The 24,321-nt window shown below is 41.0% G+C and overlaps 1 protein-coding gene and 2 long non-coding RNA genes across 9 annotated transcripts in view; 2 read left to right on the forward strand and 1 right to left on the reverse strand.

Moving 5' to 3' along the window:
• LOC102544289 (uncharacterized) overlaps nt 1–5,716 on the forward strand; it is a 245,217-nt gene extending 239,501 nt beyond the window's left edge. For all 3 annotated transcript variants that reach the window (XM_072945696.1, XM_072945698.1, XM_072945697.1), the window contains 2 exons: nt 3,175–3,321; nt 5,068–5,716. In XM_072945696.1, coding sequence (XP_072801797.1) covers nt 3,175–3,312 — 138 coding nt within the window. In that variant the 3' untranslated portion in view covers nt 3,313–3,321; nt 5,068–5,716. The remainder of the gene's footprint in view (nt 1–3,174; nt 3,322–5,067) is intronic.
• LOC107033041 (uncharacterized) overlaps nt 1–24,321 on the reverse strand; it is a 283,934-nt gene that overhangs the window by 33,925 nt on the left and 225,688 nt on the right. The window contains exon 6 of one of the 5 annotated variants that reach the window (XR_012062418.1): nt 17,724–18,090. The exons of the other annotated variants lie outside the window; for them this stretch is intronic. This is a non-coding gene — a long non-coding RNA (uncharacterized lncRNA). Of the gene's footprint in view, nt 1–17,723; nt 18,091–24,321 lie in introns of those variants that run through there. 5 annotated transcript variants of the gene reach the window in all.
• On the forward strand, nt 6,821–23,757 carry LOC140687813 (uncharacterized). The gene is made up of 4 exons (XR_012062413.1): nt 6,821–7,102; nt 13,371–13,411; nt 17,545–17,727; nt 23,243–23,757. It is a non-coding gene; the product is annotated as an uncharacterized lncRNA (long non-coding RNA).

The raw sequence follows: 24,321 nt of genomic DNA on the forward strand, positions 1-24,321 counted from the left end.
TGTCAGCACAATTTAATTAAATTAATTGAATGAAAACGGAATCGGTCCGAATGTTGTATCTATTTTATTATTCCTCCTCCTCGGCCTCTTTACCATATTTATAATGGCCTCTCACTAAATCTTTATCAACGTGGGTTTCTGGCAGCTGAATACGACCCCTTCCACCATGTAGCTCGCAAATAAAGTCAACTTCATTTTTTAAATTAGACACTTGAGGATATAGCTACCCTTATTAGCAATCAATTCGCTAACTCGTTCTTAAGGCCTGTTTTAACACAATTTCTAAGAAATCCAGGGACTTTTTTATACCGAGGTCCAGCCCGCTTCAAGCACAAGACAGGAGGAAGTTAACATATGTTGTTGTCTCTGTGGCCATGGGTGTTTCTGTTGATCACAAGCTCCATACGTCCACACGCCCTCAAAGATGCTTGTCTGTCTCTGCAGAAATCCTTTCCAGGCCACACGGCCTGGCAATGCCACCGAGATGTCCCTGCTGTCACTCTGTGAATTTGTGACACTGTGGTGGGGCCTGAGTAGATAGTCAAGTCCTTGGTGGCTTCTGCCTCAGCCAAATAATGTGCCAGAACTAATTTTCCTCCAAAAAAAGTTGATTGTGAGAGTTTTTTGCCATTTTTCAAATTGTTTCTATGAATGGGTCAAATTTGGAGTCTCTTTCTCGGTCAGTTTCATGGATGTTCCTTGTTATTTCTTAAAGCTAGGTCCTGACAGAATTACCAGGCCAAAGAATATGAGAATTGAAAAGGACAAATATTTATGAATGCATTTGTTACACACATAAATATACATCTCCAAGTTGCCCTCCGGAAAAGATGAACAAACAGACTCAGCACTGCGGTGAATGGGACGTTGGCCCAACATTAATGATCTTTTTGGCCATAGCCACACAAACTAAGCTGTCTGTAACTTAAAGAGATACTGCTGTGTTTGAAATACGAAACCACGTGGATATGATAGTTCACTGTCATCTTCTGCCTTTGAAAAATGTGACAAGACTAGCTTGGTTTTTGTTTTTAAAGCCTGGCACATTTAAATACAAGCCTGCCGTGAGATCTTGGGTGTTCGTCATATTTATTTTCTGGGATTTCCTCCCAGTAGTCAATGAAACTCATAAAATAAAATAAGTAAGATTATAATGTTATTAGCTTATTTTTTTTCTAGCACAAATCATTTGAGATAAGTGACTCTAAACAGATTCCATAATTGGAAACTGAAACGTCTTCCACAAGAATTAACTAAGAAGTGAGAAGTTTCTTTAGCAGCTATAATTAAGGCTAGTTATATTTTTATTCCCTCTTTCCCGAACCTGTCTGACCAAAGTATATTTGTAATTTGATGTATATTCACATAGACGTACAAATCATTTTACTCAAGTACATTTTTGATACATTTGTGATGGCAGCTGTAATGAGGACAAAGGGAATAGTTTAAAATTGTAGGAGCAAATTTAAAAAAAAACCAGTGGAAGCCAGAAGGCGACATGCTGCTGGCCCATGGCCCTGCTGTTGTACGTCAGGGTAGAGGAATGCTTCTGGGCAATTAAATGATTCACTTAGGAAGTCCCTCAAATACTGAGCAAATTAAACCCCTCCTGCCCCAGCTCCCTTCTTGCCTGCACACTCTGGGCTCTTTAAGGAGTTCCTGTTAATAAAGACAGAGTCCTGAGCAGGGAGACATCCCAATAGTTCATTTCCTGGAAGAAAAGTGACGGTTGAAGCTGTTACTCTGAATCTAATGGTCAACAATAGAGAAAGATTGTGAATGACAGAAAACTTAGGAGAAAGTGACCTTGTCATTTTGGAATTCCTAATTCTGGAGAAGGCTTAATGCCACCCAACTTGATAGTAAGAATATGCATTTCGGAATTTCTGGGAGCAATTAGCGTGATCTATCACATAAGGGCCTAAAAGGGACGGCTTCCCAAGAGGCCTAACAAAGCTCTAGAACTGTGACTGTGAGCTGTGTTCTTAGATAGTTTTGATAAGAAAGACATCTGAGTAAATGTTGATGTGGCGTAGAAGGTGTCCCAATAAATTTAGGCTTTAAAAAGATCATATACTAAGAAGAGCAAAAAAAAAAAGTGTATAATGAAGAATAAATAAAAGAGATGGTTAAGAAAAATGATGGGGAAGTAAATGATGGAAAAGTACAACAGAAGTTTAGGTAAATGTGGGTGAAGTGGACTCTGAGAAGACCTGATAAGAGAATGTCAACAAAAGGAGGAATCAAGGTGTCCAAGGCTATCTATTTTTCCTCAGCATTGGGGTATTAATTAGTATATGTCAAATATCTAACCTATTTCTGCTTAATCACAAACTGCCTTTATTAACCCACATAGGTGGGAACGATAGTAGACGTCCCCTTTGCTATCCAGAGACGTGCACTCAGTTTACCAGGGCAGATGTAGCCGTGGCTCCCTGACGTTCCCATCGGCACAGCCTGCAGTTCAAGAGGCCATAAGTTCTGGGGAAAACAGTCGTTCAGCAGAATTCTTGGAAATGTGAGATACCTTCAAGATGTAGGAGAGACAGATGAAGTCAGTGAAATTGATGATTATTATAAACAGCCCAGAAATAAACCCAAACTGTGTGTGACAAGTGAAGCAGGATGTTGGCATGGTAGCTAGTTGCGCTCAAAGACAATTAGTCTTGTGTATACAGAAAGCTTCTCTAGGGACAATGAGTTCCTACTAAAAGGAATGTTGTCCTGTGCTTTCCTGTGATATTTTTGTTTTCTATCCATTTCATCACACAAAAGTCATTAGAGGCAAAACAGAAAATCCCAGTCTTGTATTTTATTTTGACTTGTTTTTGGTTTCCGTAGGATTAGGATAATTCACTTTTCAAATGTGTTTAAATAGCTAATTATGACCCTGTGTTCTGTATTAGTAAATAGTATACAAATGTTCGTTTGTATTTTGGGTGTGTTATAAAATTATTGTCAAAGTCAGAAAGAAATGGAGCCAAACCATAAAATGTAAATTGAAAGCTTCAGTTAAAATGTGGAATTAGGTTAACAATAATGGCATTTCAGGGCACGTCCAAGCTGTAATGTTTTTTTCCAGGGGGAAAAAAATCACAGCTTTTGTTCATTCTGCCTAAGTATTTCTTTGAAATGTGATAAGTGAATATGTGCCACTTTATCACCACTTTTCAGGTGTCTGGCGATATCAGCGGCTTAAAGTCTATCCCCAGTGAAGTGCGCACCGCTCTGCAGGAACATTTCAGTGAAGCGGACCATACTCTGGAAGATTCCTTGGATATTAAATCAAGGGAAATGAAAAGAAGCCATTGAAGTAAAAAGGTACGTTCCCCCTGATTAAAGATTTCCCTCATTGCTGTACACGAATGCCCTAAGAGGTGCTTTTCCTTCTTGTTTTCTTAAAGCTCCATGGTAGGGGCAGGTCATGGTGAGAAGACAAAGTCCAGCTTCCTTCTCCGCCTACTGCCTTAGAACACGTAACTTACTCAAAGTCAATAACCGGTGCTGGGAGCCACAGCTGGAAGTCATGGGCGCCCCCAGTAGGTCTTCAGAGAACGCAGACTCCTGCTGACTCCCTTAGCTTAGAGAGAGCTCCGCATCCACATCCGCCGTGGACCATGAAGAGGGGCAGGAGGTGGTTGCACACTCTCCTGCAGCAGCACTTTTTCATTTGGAGGGAACAGGGGAACGGCTGGACGGTGACATGACCAAGTCTCCATAAATCCCCTCTCCCCTTCATTTAGCATTTATAAAAAATCTTGCATCTTTAAGGGTCCTTTGCCCTCCTTGTAGAGCAATAAACACAGAGGGTATCTTCCCTTGTGCTTTTAAGGAAGGGTGAGCAGGTGTTCTGACAGTCACTTCTCTCAAACAGAAAGCAGTGTTTGTTAGAGAGGTCGAAATTGGCACCTACAATCGGGAAACACGAACACATCTGATGGTGGTGATTTTTCAATCCCCATCTCTCATTATCATCTAACTAGTAGGAGATCCTCAATTTTACGGAAGACATTTGCATTAAGGATTACACTACATGTTCCCTCTGTTGGCAGAAATTAGCGTATGCATCTACTGTCTACTTCTTCCATCTTTTATGGCTATGATTGAAGGCAGATCAATGTATATCAACATCTCTGTCAACAGATCTCAAGTTTACAGAAACTAGTAAACATTCTAAGCATGTTGTAATGGCTTAAATTACTGCACCTGCACACTGCAGGCCACCGGACTCTTCCAGATGATGCTTGAATATCAGTGTCAGTGACTTCTTGCCTTCCCCACCGCCACGCCTGCCAGCGTGATTACTCACAGCTCTCATCACCGGATGCTCACCTCCACGTTCACTCAATAGCTTTCTATGCCACTTGCATGCCTTACGTTTCCCATCAGAGCACGGACTGCCCGTGTGGAGAATTTTTCAGATGAATTTTCCTATTAACCAGACTTAGGACAGTGCTTGGTCCTGTGCAGGAGCTCAGTAAATACCTGCTGCTGGGAAGAGGGTGTGAAGGAGAGATGGGGGAAGGACGAGGGCCTGGCCTTTATCGTGTTACCATTCATGGTGCCGAGACGGAGCCCATCCCACCCCGAAAAAGTGGGGCCAGACGTAGTAAGTAAGTTCTACGATGGACCTGTATCCGTACAGAACATCCTAAGGAGCAATGAATGTATACGTGTAAGTCAATTTCTGCATCTTACACTGTGTTTCATTAGATCATCAGGTCGAGTTGATAAAGCAAACGTAGCTGAACTGTCATTTGCGTAACTGAATTAGTAAAACTACCCACTGACTTTACAGGTCTGTCGCTTTTGTGTCTGCTTTTCTTACTAAAAGTGATGCTCTCTGAGGGCAGGGGTCGCAGTCTGCTGTAGTTAGCATGACCCTTCCTGGGCTGCGGTACTGCCCTTTGCGCTAGCAAGTGAGCAGTCAGTGTTCGTTGGATAAAAGTATAAACTGGTAACCCAAGTTTCACTTAACTTTTTATTTAATTTAATCACAACAGTGAGTTGAATGAACAATGAGAGAGCAGCAATCAATTGATACTTTTCTTTTTTTATTTCCTTTAGGGATTGGTGGCCTAATGGAAGGATGCGTACAATTAAGAAAAACAGTATTTTCTTGCCCCTGAAGACTGCCCGTGGCCACAGTGTGTTTCCTAGTCCAAAAAACATCTACTATAGTGCTGCAAAGCACGAGTTGTTCAATATTGTAAAATCAAGTCTGCAGAGTGTTTTGTTCTTCTAGCTGATTTATAACTGTTTTCCTTGTCTTTAAAGTGATCTCACTGACCCTTAAGTATTAGGTAACAGATTCAACATATAAGTTAGTCTAACACTTTCATTAATATTATACGTGTGTGTGTGTGTGTGTGTGTGTGTTGTGGGTAGAGATTCACTAATATGTCTTTTCTGGAGTCCTTTCTTATTAAAAAGACCCATGTAATGTTCAAGAACTCAGTGCTATAACTTAGTCCAACACTGATACAAGATTTGGGTACTGTCTTACCTCTGAAGTAAGTACCACATTTGCATTGGCATTGAAATAAACTAATTTAGACTTTTTTTTTTTAGATATAAATGTGTGGTTAGTGTCTCAATAGAAAAATAAATGAAAAAAGGGAACTTTTTATTCTTATAATCAATCCCTCTCATTTTCTGTGGCCCCTTGTGTGTTGCAAACAGTAATTCCATGGATAAGGGGGGGGTGTGGGTTTTTTTTTTAACTTTTTTAATTTTGGAGGGAGGAAATTAGGTTTACTTTTTTTCCTGGCGGTCCTGGGGATTGAACCCAGAACCTGTGCGTGCTAAGCACATGCTCTACCACTGAGCTGTCCCTGCTCCCTGGTCTTTGTTAATAGATGCTCTACAGGAGCAGTGTGCTCACATGAAAGTCCCCAGTACACCATCCCCGGGGGACACACATGTACACACAGAGCAGAGTGTTATTTCAAAATTCAAGGTAGGTTTCTGTGGGGCTGTATGTATCTGTAAATTCAGTCATCAGTTTTTCCTCAGTATGATGCTAATAATCATTTTTCAAAAATCTGTAAGTAAAACAAGCTTTGCTTTATCTATAAACTTATCTATAAACTGTGCATATTTTTCCAATTATCTCATGGGTAACTTTTCTAGTATTATAGTTACTAGATGACTTGTGTTGTTCACACTGATATTTTTTCTCACCTAGAGATAATACACAGTAAAAGCTATGGCTATAATTGAAAACAGTAAATAAAAAACATTTTTAATAGATCATTTTTGCTAGTACCCACTGTGCTCTTAATGCCTAAATAGAGTCTCCATTTGAAATTAAATTCTATTAAGGAATAAAAATATAAATAAGAAGGAATTAAAAATTTAAATGCTTGCTGTAAATTTAAAAGTGAGCTCTGTTAAATTTTCCTTATATTAGGCTCAGTGACAATAGATAGATTACACTGAGTGTCAGTTAAGCAAGTAGATGAAAAATGAGTGATTTTCATCCTTCAGTTAAATATGGTGCTAAGTGGTATGCACTAGCATTAAAAGCAAATTACTTATCACTTCAACAATCACAGCTTGAGAGCATTCTAGTGGAAGCTGTATTTCCAGTTTTTCTTGGTCCTCAGTTATATTAAATAAATCAACTGATAATGGTTGGATAAGCAGGAAAAAGCCTGGATGGCATTACGATATTTCCATTTTATAAGTGCCTGTTCAAGGAGCTATCTCCAAAACGGTCTTTTGTGGTCACTAAGAATTCACACTCACATCTGCGCGCGCGCACGCACGCGCGCACACACACACACACACACACACACACACACAGTATATGCATATTTGTGTACAGTGTCACCTGGTCCCGTTAAATGGAACACAAATTCCTTCTACCTCATCTCTTCCAGTTGGCCATCCAGCGTAATCTTAAACACCTCCAGGGACAGGAAAATCACCACGGCAAGTGAGAACTCTCACTGCCGTCACCAGGGGGCGCTCCTTCCAGGAGCTCGCAAACGGCCATAACTGGCTTTGAGATCCTCGTGAGAACCTGCCAGCTACTCCATCTCAGCGCCTGGGCAAACGATAGGCCCTGACTAGATAGAAGCTGACTGAGTGCAATAAAGTAAGCCTCATCATTTTGTTAATATAAAAAAGATGTATCCTTTTACTTCGAATACAGTGCATTTACACATATTTTCCTTTTCGCGCCTGAGGAGGAGCTGGGGGCTGGGGAGGGCGGATATACTCAAGGGTGAGGACGTAACTGGTGCTCCCTTCAGGGATCCGGGAAAAGTGCCACTAAGCCACACAAAAATTTAATTTTTTGCCTACTCGACCAATGCCTGCAATGCTTTACATAGCATCAAATATCTGTATGAATTAGTGAGACATTGGTCTCATGGCAGGAACACGGAGATCTGTTGGGTGGAGGGTCTGCTTGACATTGGACAGTGAGGACGTTTGCAGGATGAGGACAGATTGGGATTTAGAGGCCCTTCTCTGATCGATTTCCTTAATCTGTCAAAATCCTGGGATGAGCTGGAAAATCTTTCCTAAAATGATATAAATTCCTTAAATATAACCTCCCCAACATGTGAGTCACAATAAGAACTCAATAATTAGATGATAAGTGGACGAATGAATGAGTGAATGAGTAAGATAGTACAGCATAATGATTAAGAGCTGGGCCAGGTTGGAAGTTAGGACCAGGTTGAAATCCTTCTCTATAACTTACTGGCTGTGTGACACTGGACAAGTTACTCAGCCTCTCTGAGAGATGTCAAATAGTATTCGCTAATTCACTGACACAGAATTGTGGTTTGGGGGTTACATGATGGGACAGAATAGCTGCACTATCTGAACATTTGATGCACTCTGTCCACCCCTGTCCTGGAAAAAGGCCACCTCACAACAGGCCTCACCTGGTCCAGAGCTGACCGCATGGGATGAGAGTTTCCTGGTCAGGAAGGGAGCTTAAAGGGGTTTCAGCTGAGCTCCAAGAGACAGATTATCATCAGCGAATGTCCTGAAGTTTCTTTTTTCTTCCGAAGCTGACTGTGTATTTTCAGTCCAGCTTGTCTTTGATTGGCCTTGATTGTCCCACTTCGATTATTCAACTGACTCTACGCTTGATGTGAGCACATAGCCTGATTTTGTTAATGGTCCCCTTTGTGGTGGCAGCAAAAGTAGTTCTAACCAACCTTCTTCCACTCCCTTCATCCCTCATTTCTATTTGCTAATCAGCAAATAATTTTCTTTAAGTTCATCCCTTTTTGTAGCACATTGTCAAGTGCAGCCAGGCATATCCAACACGTGCTCCTAATATTCTGTTTTTCCCATGTTTTCAGATCCTAGATACAAGCTCATTAGATAGATTACAACTCCCAAGTTATTGCTGGAAACAACTGCTAGTTTAAGTAGGAAAGGTTACTTCTGGCACCTGCTGCACGTCCAGCACAGGCCCCCAGGCTCTGCACAGCACTGTCATCATTCTCGCCCCGCGCTCCGGTCCATGGCGGAACCGCCCTCTAGCATGCTGCTGGCTGTCCCAGCAGAGGAGGAGGAGTATGAGGCAGCACGACAGGCTCTTAAGCTTCTAGGAAGATGTGAACCATGTCTCTTCCACTCACAGGATCAAAGCAAGTAGCACAGTCACAGAAAGGTGGGAATTCATCTAGGGGGAGCTGGGTCAGACGTGAAGAGCCACCCTGACGTGTACCGCTCCCCTGGGCCCCACGGCAACCGTTCCGGAACTCCTGCATGTACTTTGAAAGTCACCCCAGAATCTGACTCACTATCACTCAATTCTCCACCACTATCGCGCTCTTGGATTTTTGCAGTTTTCTCCTACGGATTTCCCTGTCTTTACTCTCACCTCACTGACCCATTCTCAATGCATTAACTGATGTGACCCTTTACAAATAAGTCAAAACACGTGACTCGTTTGCGCAGACTCCCGCTGGGTTAGCGCCCTCAGGATGACCGCAAGTCACAGGCAGCCGAGTCACCATCTCCTTAGCTCTTGCCTGAATTCACTAAGCACCGTCAGTCTGGCTTTTTCCTATTCCCCAAACATACCTGTTTTTTCAGCTGAAAGGGTCATTCCAGGCTGTCTGTTAAAGCTGGCATGGACACCACTAAATCCTTCCTGGGGTCTGCCAGCTAACTCTTTCGCCTCTTCCTTGTCTTTGCTCAAATGGCACCTTCTCACTGGAAGCAAACACTGACCCCTCTATTAAAAAAACTGCATCTCACAACCACCCACTAGAGAGCCCTCCAAATCTGATGAACCTCTCCCGTGGGGCTTTTAGGGTCCTCCGGCCCCTACCTCTTGGGTCATTTCTTAAGCAGATCAATTTAACTCTTACTGACCACAAGCTCAGGCTTCCACGCACAGCCGGCTGCCGGAGGATCAGCCACTGAGCAAGCTTTCAAAAGTGTGTGCACACCAAAAGTTCTCCCTAGGAGCAATCCTTGTAACAGCTGTTGGGAAAAATACGTACAGGTGAAACAGAAGAAAAACAAGACAAAAACAAAAACAAACAAACAAAACCCAGCTTCATTATGAGTCAGGAGGCAAACTTAATACTTTTAATAGTTAATAACCCTGGAAACAATCTTTGAATACTTTGTTTTAGGAGGCCATGGGTGGTTCCTGGAAATGTGTATTTTTAAAAGGCACTGAATGTAATTATGACAATCTTCCAGCTACCCACTAATACAGATGGCATGAACAATACAACAAATCAGGGTAATTTACACAGAAGAATGTTAATGTTTTATAATGTCAACATAAAATCATGTTTTCTTGTGCTCATGGCACATTTATAAAATTATATTGTATAATAGGATTCTCCAACAAAAGAGAACAAAATTACTAAATCACACAAAACAGAAGTTGTACAATACATAGTCAGATAATAATGCACAAAAAGCAATTTAAAAATTATGCAAGTTGTATTAAAAGGATACATGTTGAAGAGCTTTTTAAATTACTTGTGGGCCAAAGAGGAAATAAAAATTGCAATCATAAGTTATTAAGAAACTAATGATAATGAAGCAATTAGAATGCTATTTATGAAAACTTATGAGATGTAGCCAAAGCTACATTCAGATAGAAACACTTTTATTATTTAAACAAATGAAATCAAGGTTAGAAAAAATATATAAAAAAGAATAAATCTTCCAAAGCTGAAAGTCTGAACAGAAAATAGGAACATAAATAAATATTAAAAAATTTTAAGTGACAAAGCCCAACATTAGTTTTCACTCCTGGGAAGAGTGAGGAAAAAGAGAAAAACTGCACACATACAACACTGGAGATCAGAGTGGTGTGGTATAACCACAGATAAAGAAGAGACATAGCATGTAAAAGTTTAATATCCATAGCTCTGTAGTGATAGATTAACATATTTCAATAGGATAATATTTCCAAGTATCAAATTTATCTCTGAGAGGTTCAATTTCCAAATTAATAAATAGAGCAAACATTTTTAAAGGATTCTGGACAACATGCTTCAGAAGAAAACTACGTAGGCTAGATGGATTTCTTATTGAAATAAAATAATCAAGGAACTAATAAATCCTCTGCAATTTAAATTATTCTAAATAACTGAAGACTATGAGTTATTAACCATTTTAAGTCTATATGAGCTGAATACATATATATGAGAGTGGTGGCTAGCCCACGGGGATGTCGAGAACACGCCCTCTATCCACACACAGACATTCGTACAAACACAAGAACTACGGACTGGAGGAAAAGATGAGCAGGTTCTGTACAGCACTGAACTAAGAACACCATCCTGTCCCTAAAAAAGTTTTTCTGAATCGCTGAACAATGACTCATCATTAAAAAGCATATTAGTACATGTATAACATTAGTAAAATAAAAATAAAAATGACCTTATTGATAGAGTTTATTATCAATTCCCATACTTCAGTCAAGAAAGAGATTCAGTCAATTGCGCTGGGAGGATTTAGAGAGGTGACATGGGCAAAAGGTAAATTAGGACTTTCCGACCACCTTTGCCCCAGCGAACATGAATTCTGACAATATCCATGGATGAGCATACCTTGTGGGAGTCCTGGAGTCCACTGGAGAAGTTCTAGCACCAAATTGGGTCAAAAAAAAAAAAAAATCCAGGATGAGCTGCATTTACGAGGGTTAAGAGGAACAGTTCCACTTTACATGCAGCATCCCTTCCCCAAGGCAGCGCGGCGCAGTGCCGGGACGAACCCTCCTGGCCAGTGATCTTGCCCATCATGTGAGAAGTAAGAGGGTGTGAGTGAGCATCCAGCTGCCCCAGCTGTGTATGCTGCCGCCAATAAGGCCTGCTTCCTTCCTGCCCGGCCAGGATACTGAGGGTGGGCGACATGGGAAGAGCAGCCGCTAGGGCTTGGAGATACTCAAAGGAACCCAGATCCTACTAAACATGTCGCAGCCTCTGTCAGAAACCCTGCCCATGAATCACTGGGGATACCTCCCCTGTGAACCCCCTCAACCGGCCCATGGGCACCCACAGTGCTCCACCTGTCTCGCCCGCACCCCCCACCTCCTAGTCAGCACGCCAGGTGCTCACCCACGGGTGGAGAGTGCAAGTCTTTGCAGATGGCTAGTGATGAGAAAAGCTGGTCCAACTCTGCAGGATTTGGAAAAAGCACACAAAGTTGAGAGCATTCAAGACCACCTTAGGAAGAGGTTGTCCTGCCCGAATTTGCAGGATCAGAGAAGCCATATAATCTTAATAATTCCCCCAACAAAAGGAAAGAAGAAGCGTGGAGCAGGGGTATCCTCGGAAGAAGCCCGAGAAAGCCTGAGAAGCCTTAGCAAGGCAGACAGAAAGTGCTCTCTTCTGAAGTCAATGACTAAACATTGGAGCAGGCGACTACTTCTTCACACGCAAAGACAGCAATTCAAGACTTTGAGGAAGATGAAAAAAATCAAGGAAACACAACAGCACCAAAGGAACACAAAAGTTTTCCAGTAACTGACCCCCCAAAATGAGAGATTTGTGATTCGTCCAGTAAAAACTCAAAATAGTGGCTTTGAGGACGCTCACTAACCCACAAGAACTCAGAAAGGTCTTTCAGTGAAATCAGGAAAACAATACATGAACAAAGAGAGATCGATAGAGACACAGAAATCATTAAAAACAACAACAACAAAAAAGGAAAAGCAAAAAACTAGAAAATCTGTTGCTGAAGAATACAATGAATGAAATTTTAAAATGCAATCCAAAGCATCAACACAAGCAAAGGATAAGATTTTGATGACTGGTCAGGAGTAACTATATGCATATGATTGTACCTATTCATATGGACGCTCACTGGGTACCAGCTGTTTTATCAAATATATGTACAACCATCATCTGAATCTATGCATGTCTATGTGCTATTGAAGGTCTGGCGCACAATGACTTTTGAATAAATACTTATTCAGTGAGTCAGCTGAGTGATTGATTAAATAACTCAAATATTTAGGCTCAGGATATCATACATCATTGTTTAAAGATATTTGATGGTTATATTCTATGCAGAAAGTTTTATTGTCCACACAGTCACATATACCAGTGTTTTCTTCTGTCTGTTCCCCTCTTTTACAAATGTTCCCAATCAAGAGATCACATTCTCCCCTCATTGTTCCATGGTTTTATTTTTTAGAATTAACACTTTCATCCATGGAGAACTCACCTTATGGAGGAAAGATTCAGCCTCATTTTCTTTTCGCTTAACTAATTGTCCAATAACCAACCAAACTGAAGTAAATGGGAATTTAATCTTGCTCCCAACTACCCAAACCAACCACGGGGACTGCCCTCTATGGGTTTATGATAATAAAAACCCTAACCCCTCAGGTCAGATCATCAGATGTATGATAATTAACTGTAAGAGTAATTATTGTGTTATGCAAATAAACAATGCCGATGAGTCATTTCATTAAGTAAGCACCATGGGGTCATTAGGTTTTGATCTCTGTCTTAGTCTTTTGGGGGGAAACACTGTCTCTGAACCTCTCTCCTGAACTGGCAATAAAACATCACTGGTAGGCTCACATTAAGCTGGAGAATATGCAGACTGCTTGATCTGTATTGAATATGTGTCTGGTGGTTGGGGCCCACTGCAATGAACTAGCCCACAAATCACGGCTTAATGGGGATCTGCTTTTACATATTGCTTAATTAAAAGTTGTGAGCTTATTAACATGTGTCTTTGGCGCTGAGCTTTGGGGATGTAATCTCTGTGCAAATAAGAATAGGTTGTAAAAGTTTTATAGATTGACGATGATATTACAGTCCATACCTTAATAACCCATCATTTCCCCAAAGAATTTTTCATATCTTGCATTCCTCTACCCAACCGTAACGGGTTCTTTTGTTTATGTTTTTCAGTGCTTAGAGCCTCCTGCAATACGTGCTGGTACCAAAAAAGGGTTTGTATCTTAAATATTTTATCCGAACACCCTTTCATTATTTAATCTCGTTAGGAAAGTTATCTGGAAGAAAGTCTCAGAGCCCGCCTTTCATTAGACGGGCTCCAGGTAGCACAGATATATTAGGTACGGGTTTCTAGAATTTCCATTATAAATCTCTATTTTGGGGGATTTATAATTCAGCTATAAAAATTTTGCCCTAGGCTTCGACTTGGAATACAAGGTCTTAGCCTGAGAGAGTACATTGTTAACACATAAAAAAAAAAAAATCATGTTGTTTGTTTTCATCTCACCACAGTGAAAAAAGCAATGGCATGAAACCATTTTCAAATACTTTCTCACATGCCACTGCAAGGCGGCTTCTGGGGCTTTTTGTTTGGTTTGGTTTTGACATGATGTTTTACAGTGTGTTTGTTTGTAATTTTACCCGAGCCATTTGGTGGCTTTCTTAAAATGTCAAAATGAAAGACATCTTCCTCGTGCCTGATGACACAGACATTGGACTGGACACCTCTCATCTCCTTTGGTGGACCCTTTGATACAGAGCATTTCTGGCATCCTTGCATTCAAGTATCTCTATATGCTAACTCCTATAGATATTCAGAGAAAAAAGTTTTAATGTTCTGAACAACTGAACCCTATTATTGATCTGGGCAACTGGAGGCCTATTTCAATTAAAAATTTAAGTTGACACCCCAGGACGAGAAAACATCAGTGACCACGGCATCATGGAAAGCCTTGTAGGGAAGATCTGGCCCAGGCTCTGCTTTGAAATGGCTGTGTGACCTCAGGAGATCTACTTGGATGCTCTGAACCTGTCTCTACAGCTGACAGAAGAGTTTGAGGGCAAAATGATCTGCAATATTCCTTCAGAATTTGAGATTTTTATACAGCTCCTCATTAATCACATATATTGTCAAGTTTGCCAATGACAACTTTCCATGGCAATCGATACTTTTTAGTCTTCAATTTCATCTCTCTGTAATGTTCGAAACAGGTGACCGCTCACCACGCATGCGTGCACTGGCTTCTAAAGAACCTTAACGTCAAATATTTGTGGGTTTTTCCCCCTACATCTTTCTGCTGTTTCTTTCCCATGTCAACTCAGGCATTAAATATTGAAGTTCACCGGCCTTGGTTTGGTGGACTCTTCCTTACTGTCCCGAACTTCCTCCCCAAAGGGAGCTTGTCCTTTCCAGTAGCTTCAGATGCAATTCAAGGACTTTCCCCCTAATGTTCATTTGGGACCCAGATCTCTCTTCTAAACCACAGCCTTCTAAAACCCAACGTGGCCACACAACACTTCCTCTTGAAGGAATGCCCACTGTTATTTATAGATTTCCCCGCCTCCTGTTCCAAAGCTGCCCCTCCTTTTCCCTGTTCAAAATGCTGCACCCCAGAAATGGACACAACATTATAAACTGACTACACTCCAATAAAGCACAGGTATACAAACAATAAAAATAAATAAATGAAAACACGGCTCCACCTTTCACCCAGTACTCAAAATCCGTGGCTCACCAGCCCCCTCAGTTGCTGAAAAGCACACGTGTCCATTGTGTTCTTACTGTCACTACCTTAGTTTAGGCATTGGATATTCTCTTTGGTGACTAATCCAATCTCTTCTCCCTTCCTTCACGTGCTGTTTTACACTGTTCAGTTTGGAGCTTGTAGCCAGAGTGACACTTAGAAAAAATTCAGTAATTTGAATCTTGTCACCAGACAGCTTCAAGTCACGCAAGATCGGCATGTTTCCCGTAAGCGAAGCTCTCAGGCCCCTGCTGCGCAAGCCCTCCGTGGCCTGGGTCTCCAGACTCGTCCCTTGTGACCCCACCAGTTACTCCCTCTGCTCTACCTCTTCTGGGCTTCTTCCATCTCCCCAGACATCTTTGCCTTTTCTGCTTCAGGCCATGGCACACTGCTCCCTCCCCCGGGGTGCTCCCGTGGCTCTCCAGCCCTTCTCCCAGGTAACTCTCCTCCACATCGTGCTGGGGGCCGGAGGAGGGGACGTGGTCCTTGGGACAGGCTCCCTGTGACCTCCTGAATGTCCCTCTTCTTCTCCAGGGTCTAAGCCACATGAGGGCAGGGTCATTTTCAGTCTTTCAGGAACCTCATCCAGACTCCACCTGGTACCTGGCATATGCTATGTGCTTAACGAAAACTTGCTCTCGGACAGACAGAAGATACTGCAGTCCAGCAAAGACAGGGGCCAGGGCCAGGTCGCAGCGTGTCTGAGCCTGTGATCAGTGGGAATTACACATCCCACTCAACACTGTCTGAAGTCACCGTAACGTTCCGTCGGATGGCGAGGACAATTAAGCAACAGCTGCTGACAGAACGACCCGGGCCCTTGGTTTATAAAAACCAGGGTGCAGGGGAGGGACTTGCTCCAGGCTACCTGGTCAGGCCAGCCCTAAAAACAGTTTCCATTTCCTATTCACTGTGTTTCCGATAGGCACCTGCCCTTCCTAGATTGATCTTCTCCCTTTCTTTCAGTCTCTGTGTTTGGGGTTTACATATTGCCGAGGCCAGTTATTTCTGTAAGGGAGAAGTTCATATATAAATATATTCACATAGTAAATGTTAGCAACTTTATGTGTTACACCTTTCCATAGTTATTACACTTTGTAAATAAAAAAAATAAAGACTATAGTTTGACAAGAACAAAAGATTCTCTAAAGATGGGATTTTAAACCTGGTAGTTCAAATGGGATGGAAATTCTGAGGTCACAGTAGCCCTAAGTGCGCAAGTCGCATCAAGTAAATAAAACAGAATCGATACCCATTTCTATTTCTTAATTGAGACGTTCTATGCCTTTAGGAAACTGGAGGTACTCAGAGCCGTGCAGGGAGCAGCGCTGCCCAGTTTCATGGCTCTGTTTAGGCCTTCTTCCAAGGTTCCGGGGCTGAGTTTAAATCAAAGTGGATTTCATTGAGTGTGGCGTGGAAAATGTCACAGACCGTGAGAACAGAAAAAACGTCTATTTCCTACCCCTGAACATAAATGATAGCATTAAAGGTTTTCTAGCTCATACATCATGAGAATTTGGCAAATACATGGTGGGGGGTACTCCACAACTGAAACATGGACTGAACTAAATGGCCCATGAGTTTCTTTCCAACCCTTGGTTTCCATTAATCTAACATTTTTCTTATAACACCTAGATAACATTTCTCCTTCAAGAGGGGCTTCATTTAGCACCTACATCATTGCAAGGAGTTAATATGATTGATTCTATTGACCTGAACCAGGAAAATCCCGCAGAACGGCCTGGAAGGCCAGGACCACTGAAGCATGGTGCCGTAGCAACATTAAAGTAACTGCAAAAGGAGGTGTGAGTGGTCCCTAGGCCAGGTGACTACCTGGAAATCTACTCACATCTGAAAATCATTTGAGTCCATTTTCTTTTTCAACAGATCTCCTTTAAATGAGCCACAGAATGCTGGTTTATGGCAAACGAACAGAAAAAACTTTATTCCGACATCTCAGGCTTGGTTTCTGTTTTTTCCAGTTGTATGCGTAGAGCTTTAACATGGAAACCATGATTTTCATGATGCTAAAAGAAAGCACCTTCTATTTCAGTAAAAAGGCTGGGCAACATGCAGCCAGTCACTGTCCCTCTTGGACAGTGAGCATGTCGCAGTTTCCATTTATGCTAATCTTGGTTTCTTTGAAGAAAACTTTTTTAGGATAAAAAGAATTGTTTCAAATTTAATCCTAGTGTGGAATACTGAGAAATATCGGGCAGGTTTAATCTTCATTCTATTAAGTTTTTAAAATAATCCTCATCTAGAACTGCTTGGACCCCTCTGCAATTACTCCATTAAGAAGCATTAATTAATACTATAGCTATGGTTATTTTGGTGAACTATTTAATTAATTTTCTTTTCTTTTTTTTGGCTGGGGGAGGTAATTAGGTTTATTTATTTTTAGAGGTGGTACTGGGGATTGAACCCAGAACCTCCTGCATGCTAAGCATGCGCTCTACCACCTGAGCTATACCCTCCTCCTCGTGAACTATTTAAACTCATATTATTTGTAAACCTCATACTACACTCCAAGAATTAAGGTGTGGAATTACAAGTACATGTAAGACAACATTTCTATTTTAATTAGTTATAATCTATTTCAGGAGTCAAGATATGTGGGAAAAAAAAACAAGACATATTAAAAATACGCTGAATAGTATTTATACATTATAGCAGCTAAATTCTAATGGTCATCGGTTGATCAGTGAAGAACAGATAGAAATGTTTTCTCGGAGGCTGATCCCATCGAAGTATCAGAACAGAAGACAATCTGATGCAAACACCTGGTAAGTCAAGCACTAAATAAGAAGATATCAAGACCAGTCAAATAATGCAGCGTCTCCTTCCTTGTCTTCTAAATTCTCTCTGTCCTTAAATGACCAACTTTAGACGGGTTTGAACAGCTCAGATCTACTGAATACTTGGTATAGCGCTAACCACTGGTGAGGCACAGCTTCCAGGAAGCAGACTTGAGTCGAGGACGGCTGGATCTTGGAGAGGCAAGCTTGGTCTTCCGCCTGCCTCGTGGGTGGAAGGAGAGCTGGATCTACTACCCGCAGGTAGCAGAGGAGCCAGCGTGTTGTCAGTGGTGGGACCGAGGGCCACTGCAGAGCCATAGCCACTGTCACTGGGGCTCTTAGCGTAGGGACCTAGGGAGGGAGAGTCCATCAGACACTTCTGTCACACAAACCCTTCTCACTATTTGCCTGCATGTGTCTCGTCACCACGCAGGGTCTCCTGTGAATGTGTAATGAAAATCAGGTCTGAAATTTATCCGAAACCTTCCCTGAAGGCCCATCCCCAAAAGGATGCTGCTGTTGAAACACACATGCCAAAGTGTGCTTAGAATGCTTATTAAGAAAGCACTTGCTAGCCTATCGGCAGGGCCACCAGGAAGCATGTGCTTCAGTTACTCTGGCTTTTCCTTTTGCCCTCTGTCCTTTCCATGCCGTTTTTCTTATCCAAGCTCCTTTTAAAAATATTACCAACCTTGATGACTTCCCCAATGACTGAGAATATATGTATCTGACTATAAAATGAAAAAAAATATTTCTAAGACTGTAACAAGAGAATTCTCCAAAAGGGTCATATTTTATTTGATGAATCTGTGTCACTGAGGTGTGACAACTTGATTGCTGTTTTGATGCATAATATCAATATTAGTTCACTCGACTTTTGAATACGTGTGAGATTGTATATGCTTTTTATTCTAGTCAGGGACATCATATAAATACATTTTTTGATTAATTGATATTCATATGAAATGCTCCCATTTTAATGGAGTCTGTAGTTGTTCTTCAGGGAGAAATCAGCATTTTTATGTGAAATTAGGTGTATATTGCTTAATCAAGGCTTTTTCAATTCAATTTACTCACAATAAGTATTCATGAGGGTTCACTTTCCAGAGACCCCTTGCTTCATTATAGCTAATAATTTTTGATGCAGTTATAGCTAATTATCAAAGAAAAACTAATGAGGCTTCTCATGGCATCGTAGGAAAATGGGTTCTGTTAAGTAACTGAACTCTTGTGGGTATTGCATTTTCAGGAAAATCAAAAAATACTGAACATGTTCAAAATATAGAAAGTATATACCTGCTTGACAGGTAAAATCAAAGCTATATTTGACCTCATTTTTTGAAGTTTAGTATGTACAATGTACAACATTTCCTCTTGATAAATATGCAATAGGAAAAATTATAAACACAGTCTTGCTAGTCCATAACTTTTAAACTTTCAATGTATATCACAGATGAAATTTTACCACTGAGTCACCAGGGTCACTACGTAAAGATACGTGAGCATATCCAGAATGCATCTGAAAAAGGAAACTAGACGTTAACAATGATTTCTTGTTTGCTGAAATATACTTGGATAGTCGTATTTCCTTCTTTTTAAAGTGTTTACACATTTTCCTGTGTAGAGAAAGAAGTTAAAATTAAATGAAACTTGCAACCATGCGGAAATCAAATTATAGACAGGAGACACTGCACCACTACCATTCATAGTAAGTGAAATGCAGATAGATGGCTTCTGAATGTATGGCCTGGGTCCTATTAGGCCGTATTAAATTAAATACTCCAAGGCGATGGGTGCCATGTTTCACTACATTTACCAGTGAGGAAGCTCAGAATGAAGCACCCTGCCCACGGTCACAAGGTCAGAGAGTGGGGCAGTGTTATATGTTGAACTGTCTTCCCCAAAATTCATGCTGAAGTCCTACCATCTGGTACCTTAGAATGTGACCTTACTGAAAATCAGGTCTTTGTAGATGTAGTTCAGCTGCAGTTACACAGTAGCTGGACGGGCCCCTCGTCCAACAGGACTGGTGTCCTCACAAAAAGGGGAACTTTGGAGACACGCACACAAGGAGACTCCCACATAAGAAGACAAACAGAGATGGGACTGGCGCTTCTACAAGACAAAGCATGCCAAGTATGGCCAGCAAGCCACCAGGAGCCGGAGACAGGGCTGGGATAGGCTTTCTCTCGTGGCCTTCAGAAGGCACCAAAGATGCAAACACCTTGATTTCAGACTCCTGGCCTCCTGACTGTGGGACAATGAATTTCTGTTGTTTGTGTCACCTAGGCTGTGGTGTTTGCTGTGGCTGTTGCACCAAGCAGGCTGTCAAGACGACACAAGACGCGGTGGTGCGCGGACATCTACTTCTTTCATTCTACCACCTGCTGATCGATGCCACTCCCCCGCTGTCCACCCTCTGTTCTGAAACAGGAAGTTCACTGCAGTACCTACTAGGGTCTAAATCATTGGTTGAAAGGCCTCAGTTGGACTGAAAGTGACATTTATCCAGAGGACATAAATGCATTTTATGCATTTGAGAAACAAACATAATTTTTAATTCAAGCTTTTATTTGGAACGTGTATTTTCACTGCAAATATGTTTTAATTTAATATTTAAAATAGCATTTTTCCCTTGATATTTAAACCTTCTCTGAAACACTGAATAAAATGAGATGACTAGAAAATAAAATGCACATCTTACTTAAAGCATTACTGATCATTTAGGGTAAAAAAAGCAGCATTTCATGAATGATTAACATGCAAATAAATAAATAAATAAATAAAAAATAAAACCCTTTCTTAAGTTTGGCAGAGCCAAAAAGAAAATGAATCATTATCATATTGAAATGTAAGAGGTACTGCAAATTCCTCAAGACTCTAACAGCGTGGCTATTAGAAATATTAACGGTGGAGGACTTGGCTATTTATTTTCCACGGCATGACTCAGGTAAGGACGTTTTTGAGAAGCAGGTTCCAGGTGACGGTTAAGCCTAGTTCTCTGATTTACAGCAGCACAAGCTCTAACTCAACTATGACGGACCTCAGCCCTCTCCGAGCGTTCAGAAACCTAATTCCTCCTCAAATAATGTCACCTGATTAAACATTTCAAATGTCTTGCCATCAAAACCATGTGTCATCTGTTATGATTCATGGCCCATATTTCTCACCACATGTTGATTTCAAGCAACTTCTCAAAATAATTCTTTGTGATTGAAAATACGGTTTACCAGTTGCAACGCTGCGATAATTTCTTTGGTGTTTTAGAAAACAGGTGTGTGATGACTGTGAAGGTTTCTGTCTGTTAATGGCTTAAATACGTTACATTTTGGGGGGTTATTTTAATGATTCCATTATTAATCACTAAAACTCCCTCTATCTCCTTAAAGAGACTTTCTAAAAACTGGTTAAACCTCTGAGACTTTCATTACCTTTTCTCTGATGTTTGGGTCTGCGGACAGAAACCTGAAATGAACAAGCTATTTGGCCCCTGTGCATTGAGAACCACACACATTTCAGATTTTTTTTTTAACTCACCAGGATGTATGGAACTGCTTCCTTAAAAATCAGGCAATAATCTCAACCTGTTTAAATTTGTGATACGTATTCCTTTTCCTTTAAACTTACCTGCTAACTATTTGAACCCACTTTAGGTAAACTAAATACTTGACAGGTAAATAACTTATTTTAAGTTTCCTTCAGAAATCGACATCAAGATGATGTCCACCTGTCTAACTGGTCTTTCCAAAGTGCTCTATGAAAATAATAAATTCAATTTAAAAGTATGGAAAAGGCCTATGTCAATATTGACGCTTGCTAAGGGAACAGCGCCTGCTGAGGGATTTCTGTAAAAATATAATGGGGATGAGGCGAGAGGGAAAGGACTTCCTACGAAAAATCAGTCTCAAGGGTTGAGGGTAAAACGGGGTCCAGAGTTATGTCTGACTTCCTTCCCACCACATGGAAGAGCCCAAGGCAACAGCAACTTCTATCAGCAAGAAGTAGGGTCACTACTACAGCTGTCCCCCTAAAGGGGACAGTCAGATCAGGCAAAGAGCATGCACCGGATCCTGGGTCACTTCTGGCTGCCACAGCATACATGACGAAGAAGTTTTCCTATCAGTACAACACCGTCTGGGCTGTATGTGACTGTGACTCCTGCCACTTCCAACAGTTTCTTGAGTTTGCAATCAGGCTAAAACCCACTATAGGGAAACACTGGTTTAGAATAGTTTAAATTATCTTTGAAAGGTCAGAGAGCCACTGACTCTTTGAGATAATCCATTTGATCTCCCATGAAGTACATAATGCAGGTCTCCCTACACGTGCACAGCGATTTGAGAAAAAAGGCTAGGCATTTGGAAAGAGACTATAGTCCCAATCAAGAAGATTTATCTAATAAATAAGAGGAAAGGTTTTAAGGAAATAAAGTTATGGCTGGAAGAAAGCAAAAAATATAAGAATATCAGTACAGTTGGCCCTTGAAAAACGTTGGTTTGAACTGCGTGGGTCCACTTCTTTGTGAATTTTTTTCCATTAGTAAATAGCATAGTACACTCGATTTGTGGCTGGTTGAATCTGTAGAGGCAGAACTGGGCAAAAGGAGGGCCAGCTCTATTTATACATGGATTTTCATCTGCATGAGGGTCAGCACTCAGAACTCCCATGTTGTTCGAGGGTCAAAGGTATAATTGTTGCCTCTATGAAACCAAGACAGGCAGTGAGATAGACAAACTTGAGAGACAAACATCATTTCCAGTTTAAGTAACTGTAACAAAGACAATGAACAAGATTTTGACTACTGTTTTTTTAAATCTACTTTTGTATATAGTGGTTAACCTTTGCAAATCTCAAACTCCCAAATTTAGCCCTACCCATCCCTTTTCCCCCTGGTAACCATAAGATTGTTTACTATGTCTGCAAGTCTGTTTCTGTTTTGTAGATGAGTTCATTAGTGAACTCTCTTTTTTTTTAATCATATGAATGATATCATATGGTATTTTCTTTCTCTTTTGGCTTGCTTCACTTAGAATGACGATCTCCGGGTCCATCCATGTTGCTGCATTATTTTATTCTTTTTAATGGCTGAGTAGTACTCCATTGTATAAATATACTACATTTTCTTTATACAGTCATCTGTTGATGGACATTTTGGTTGCTTCCATGTGTTGGCTATTGTAAATAGTGCTGCTATGAACATTGGGGTGCATGTATCTTTTTGAATTGGGGTTTTCTCCAGATATATGCCCCCAGGGATGGGATTGTTGGATACATGATATTGCTATTTTTAGTTTAAGGAACCTCCATATTGTTTTCCATGTGGCTACACCAATTTCCATTCCCACCAACAATGTAGGAAGTTTCCCTTTCCTCCACACCTTCTCCAGCGTTTATTGTTTGTGGACTTTTTAACGATGGCCATTTTGACTGCTGTGAAGTGCTACCTGACTGTAGTTTTGATTTGCATTCCTCTGATAATTAGTGATACTGAGCATCTTTTCAGGTACCTATTGGCCACCTGTATGTCTTCACTGGAGAAATGAAGGAGCCGCTCTTGAATAGCAGATGGGACATGATAGACATGTGCTTCCTTCTTTCATCTTCCAAGCAGGTGATTCTGAGACACATTTTAAGTCTCTTCCGTAGGCCCTGGCAGCATGAAGCGCCAGTCCCTTGGAGCAATCCGCAACGTTCTGACAATCTCGATCGTGGTTTTCCCTGCTTTCCTCTTTCGCTCCCCTGTTTTGCACGTCTGCTCACTGGGAATACACTCCAGACTCATTAGAGCCTCAGCATCCAGGTGAACGGAGCCTGTGAGGACTGGGATGACACTGAATGGGGGAAGTAACAGAACTGATGATACTGTTGGATCTGGACGACTCACACGGGCAGAAGGGGGCTCTGGGACCTGCTTTCTAATGACAGAACTGGCCTAAAGCCGTGCTGATGCATTTCAGCCCAACTCCGAAACATCTAAGTCTGTTAGAATCTAATAAATTCTTCATTGTCTTTACTGTCTACTGATGGTTCTCTTAATTTAAGAAATACAGAAAATGTGACTTGTTTGATTTTTTTCCATGAGGAAGAACTGGTGAGTCACACACAGGAACTGGGAATCATGGGTGGGGGGGAGTGATTATCCATCTCTGGAGTACAAAATAATGAGATTTAATAGTGAATTGAGCAAACAGGATCCTCCAATTTTTGAAAGTAGATTTCAAAATTCTCAGACTAAGAACAAATATAATCCTGTTTACAGAAATCCAAAAAGGGATGATGCAAACCTTTAAAGAATATAATATTTCTAAAATCTGGACTACATCTAATGACACAGAATTGGGGAGACTATTAAAATCAATCTAAGTACATATGAAATGAGTTAATGCATTTAGATGTTCAAGGACGTTTCTAGAATATCAAAAGACAACACCAAGAGTCATAAAACAAAGAGAATGATGCAAGCTTCTAAGAATTATGTCAACATTACTTAAGCGCAAAGTAAGCAAACGTTCATAAACAATGTGAAAACCAGAAAAAAACAGAATGACTTAAATTCGATGCTTAGAGAAAGAAAATGAGGAA

The sequence above is a fragment of the Vicugna pacos genome, chromosome 20, assembly GCF_048564905.1.
Source record: "Vicugna pacos chromosome 20, VicPac4, whole genome shotgun sequence".
NCBI lineage: Eukaryota > Metazoa > Chordata > Mammalia > Artiodactyla > Camelidae > Vicugna > Vicugna pacos.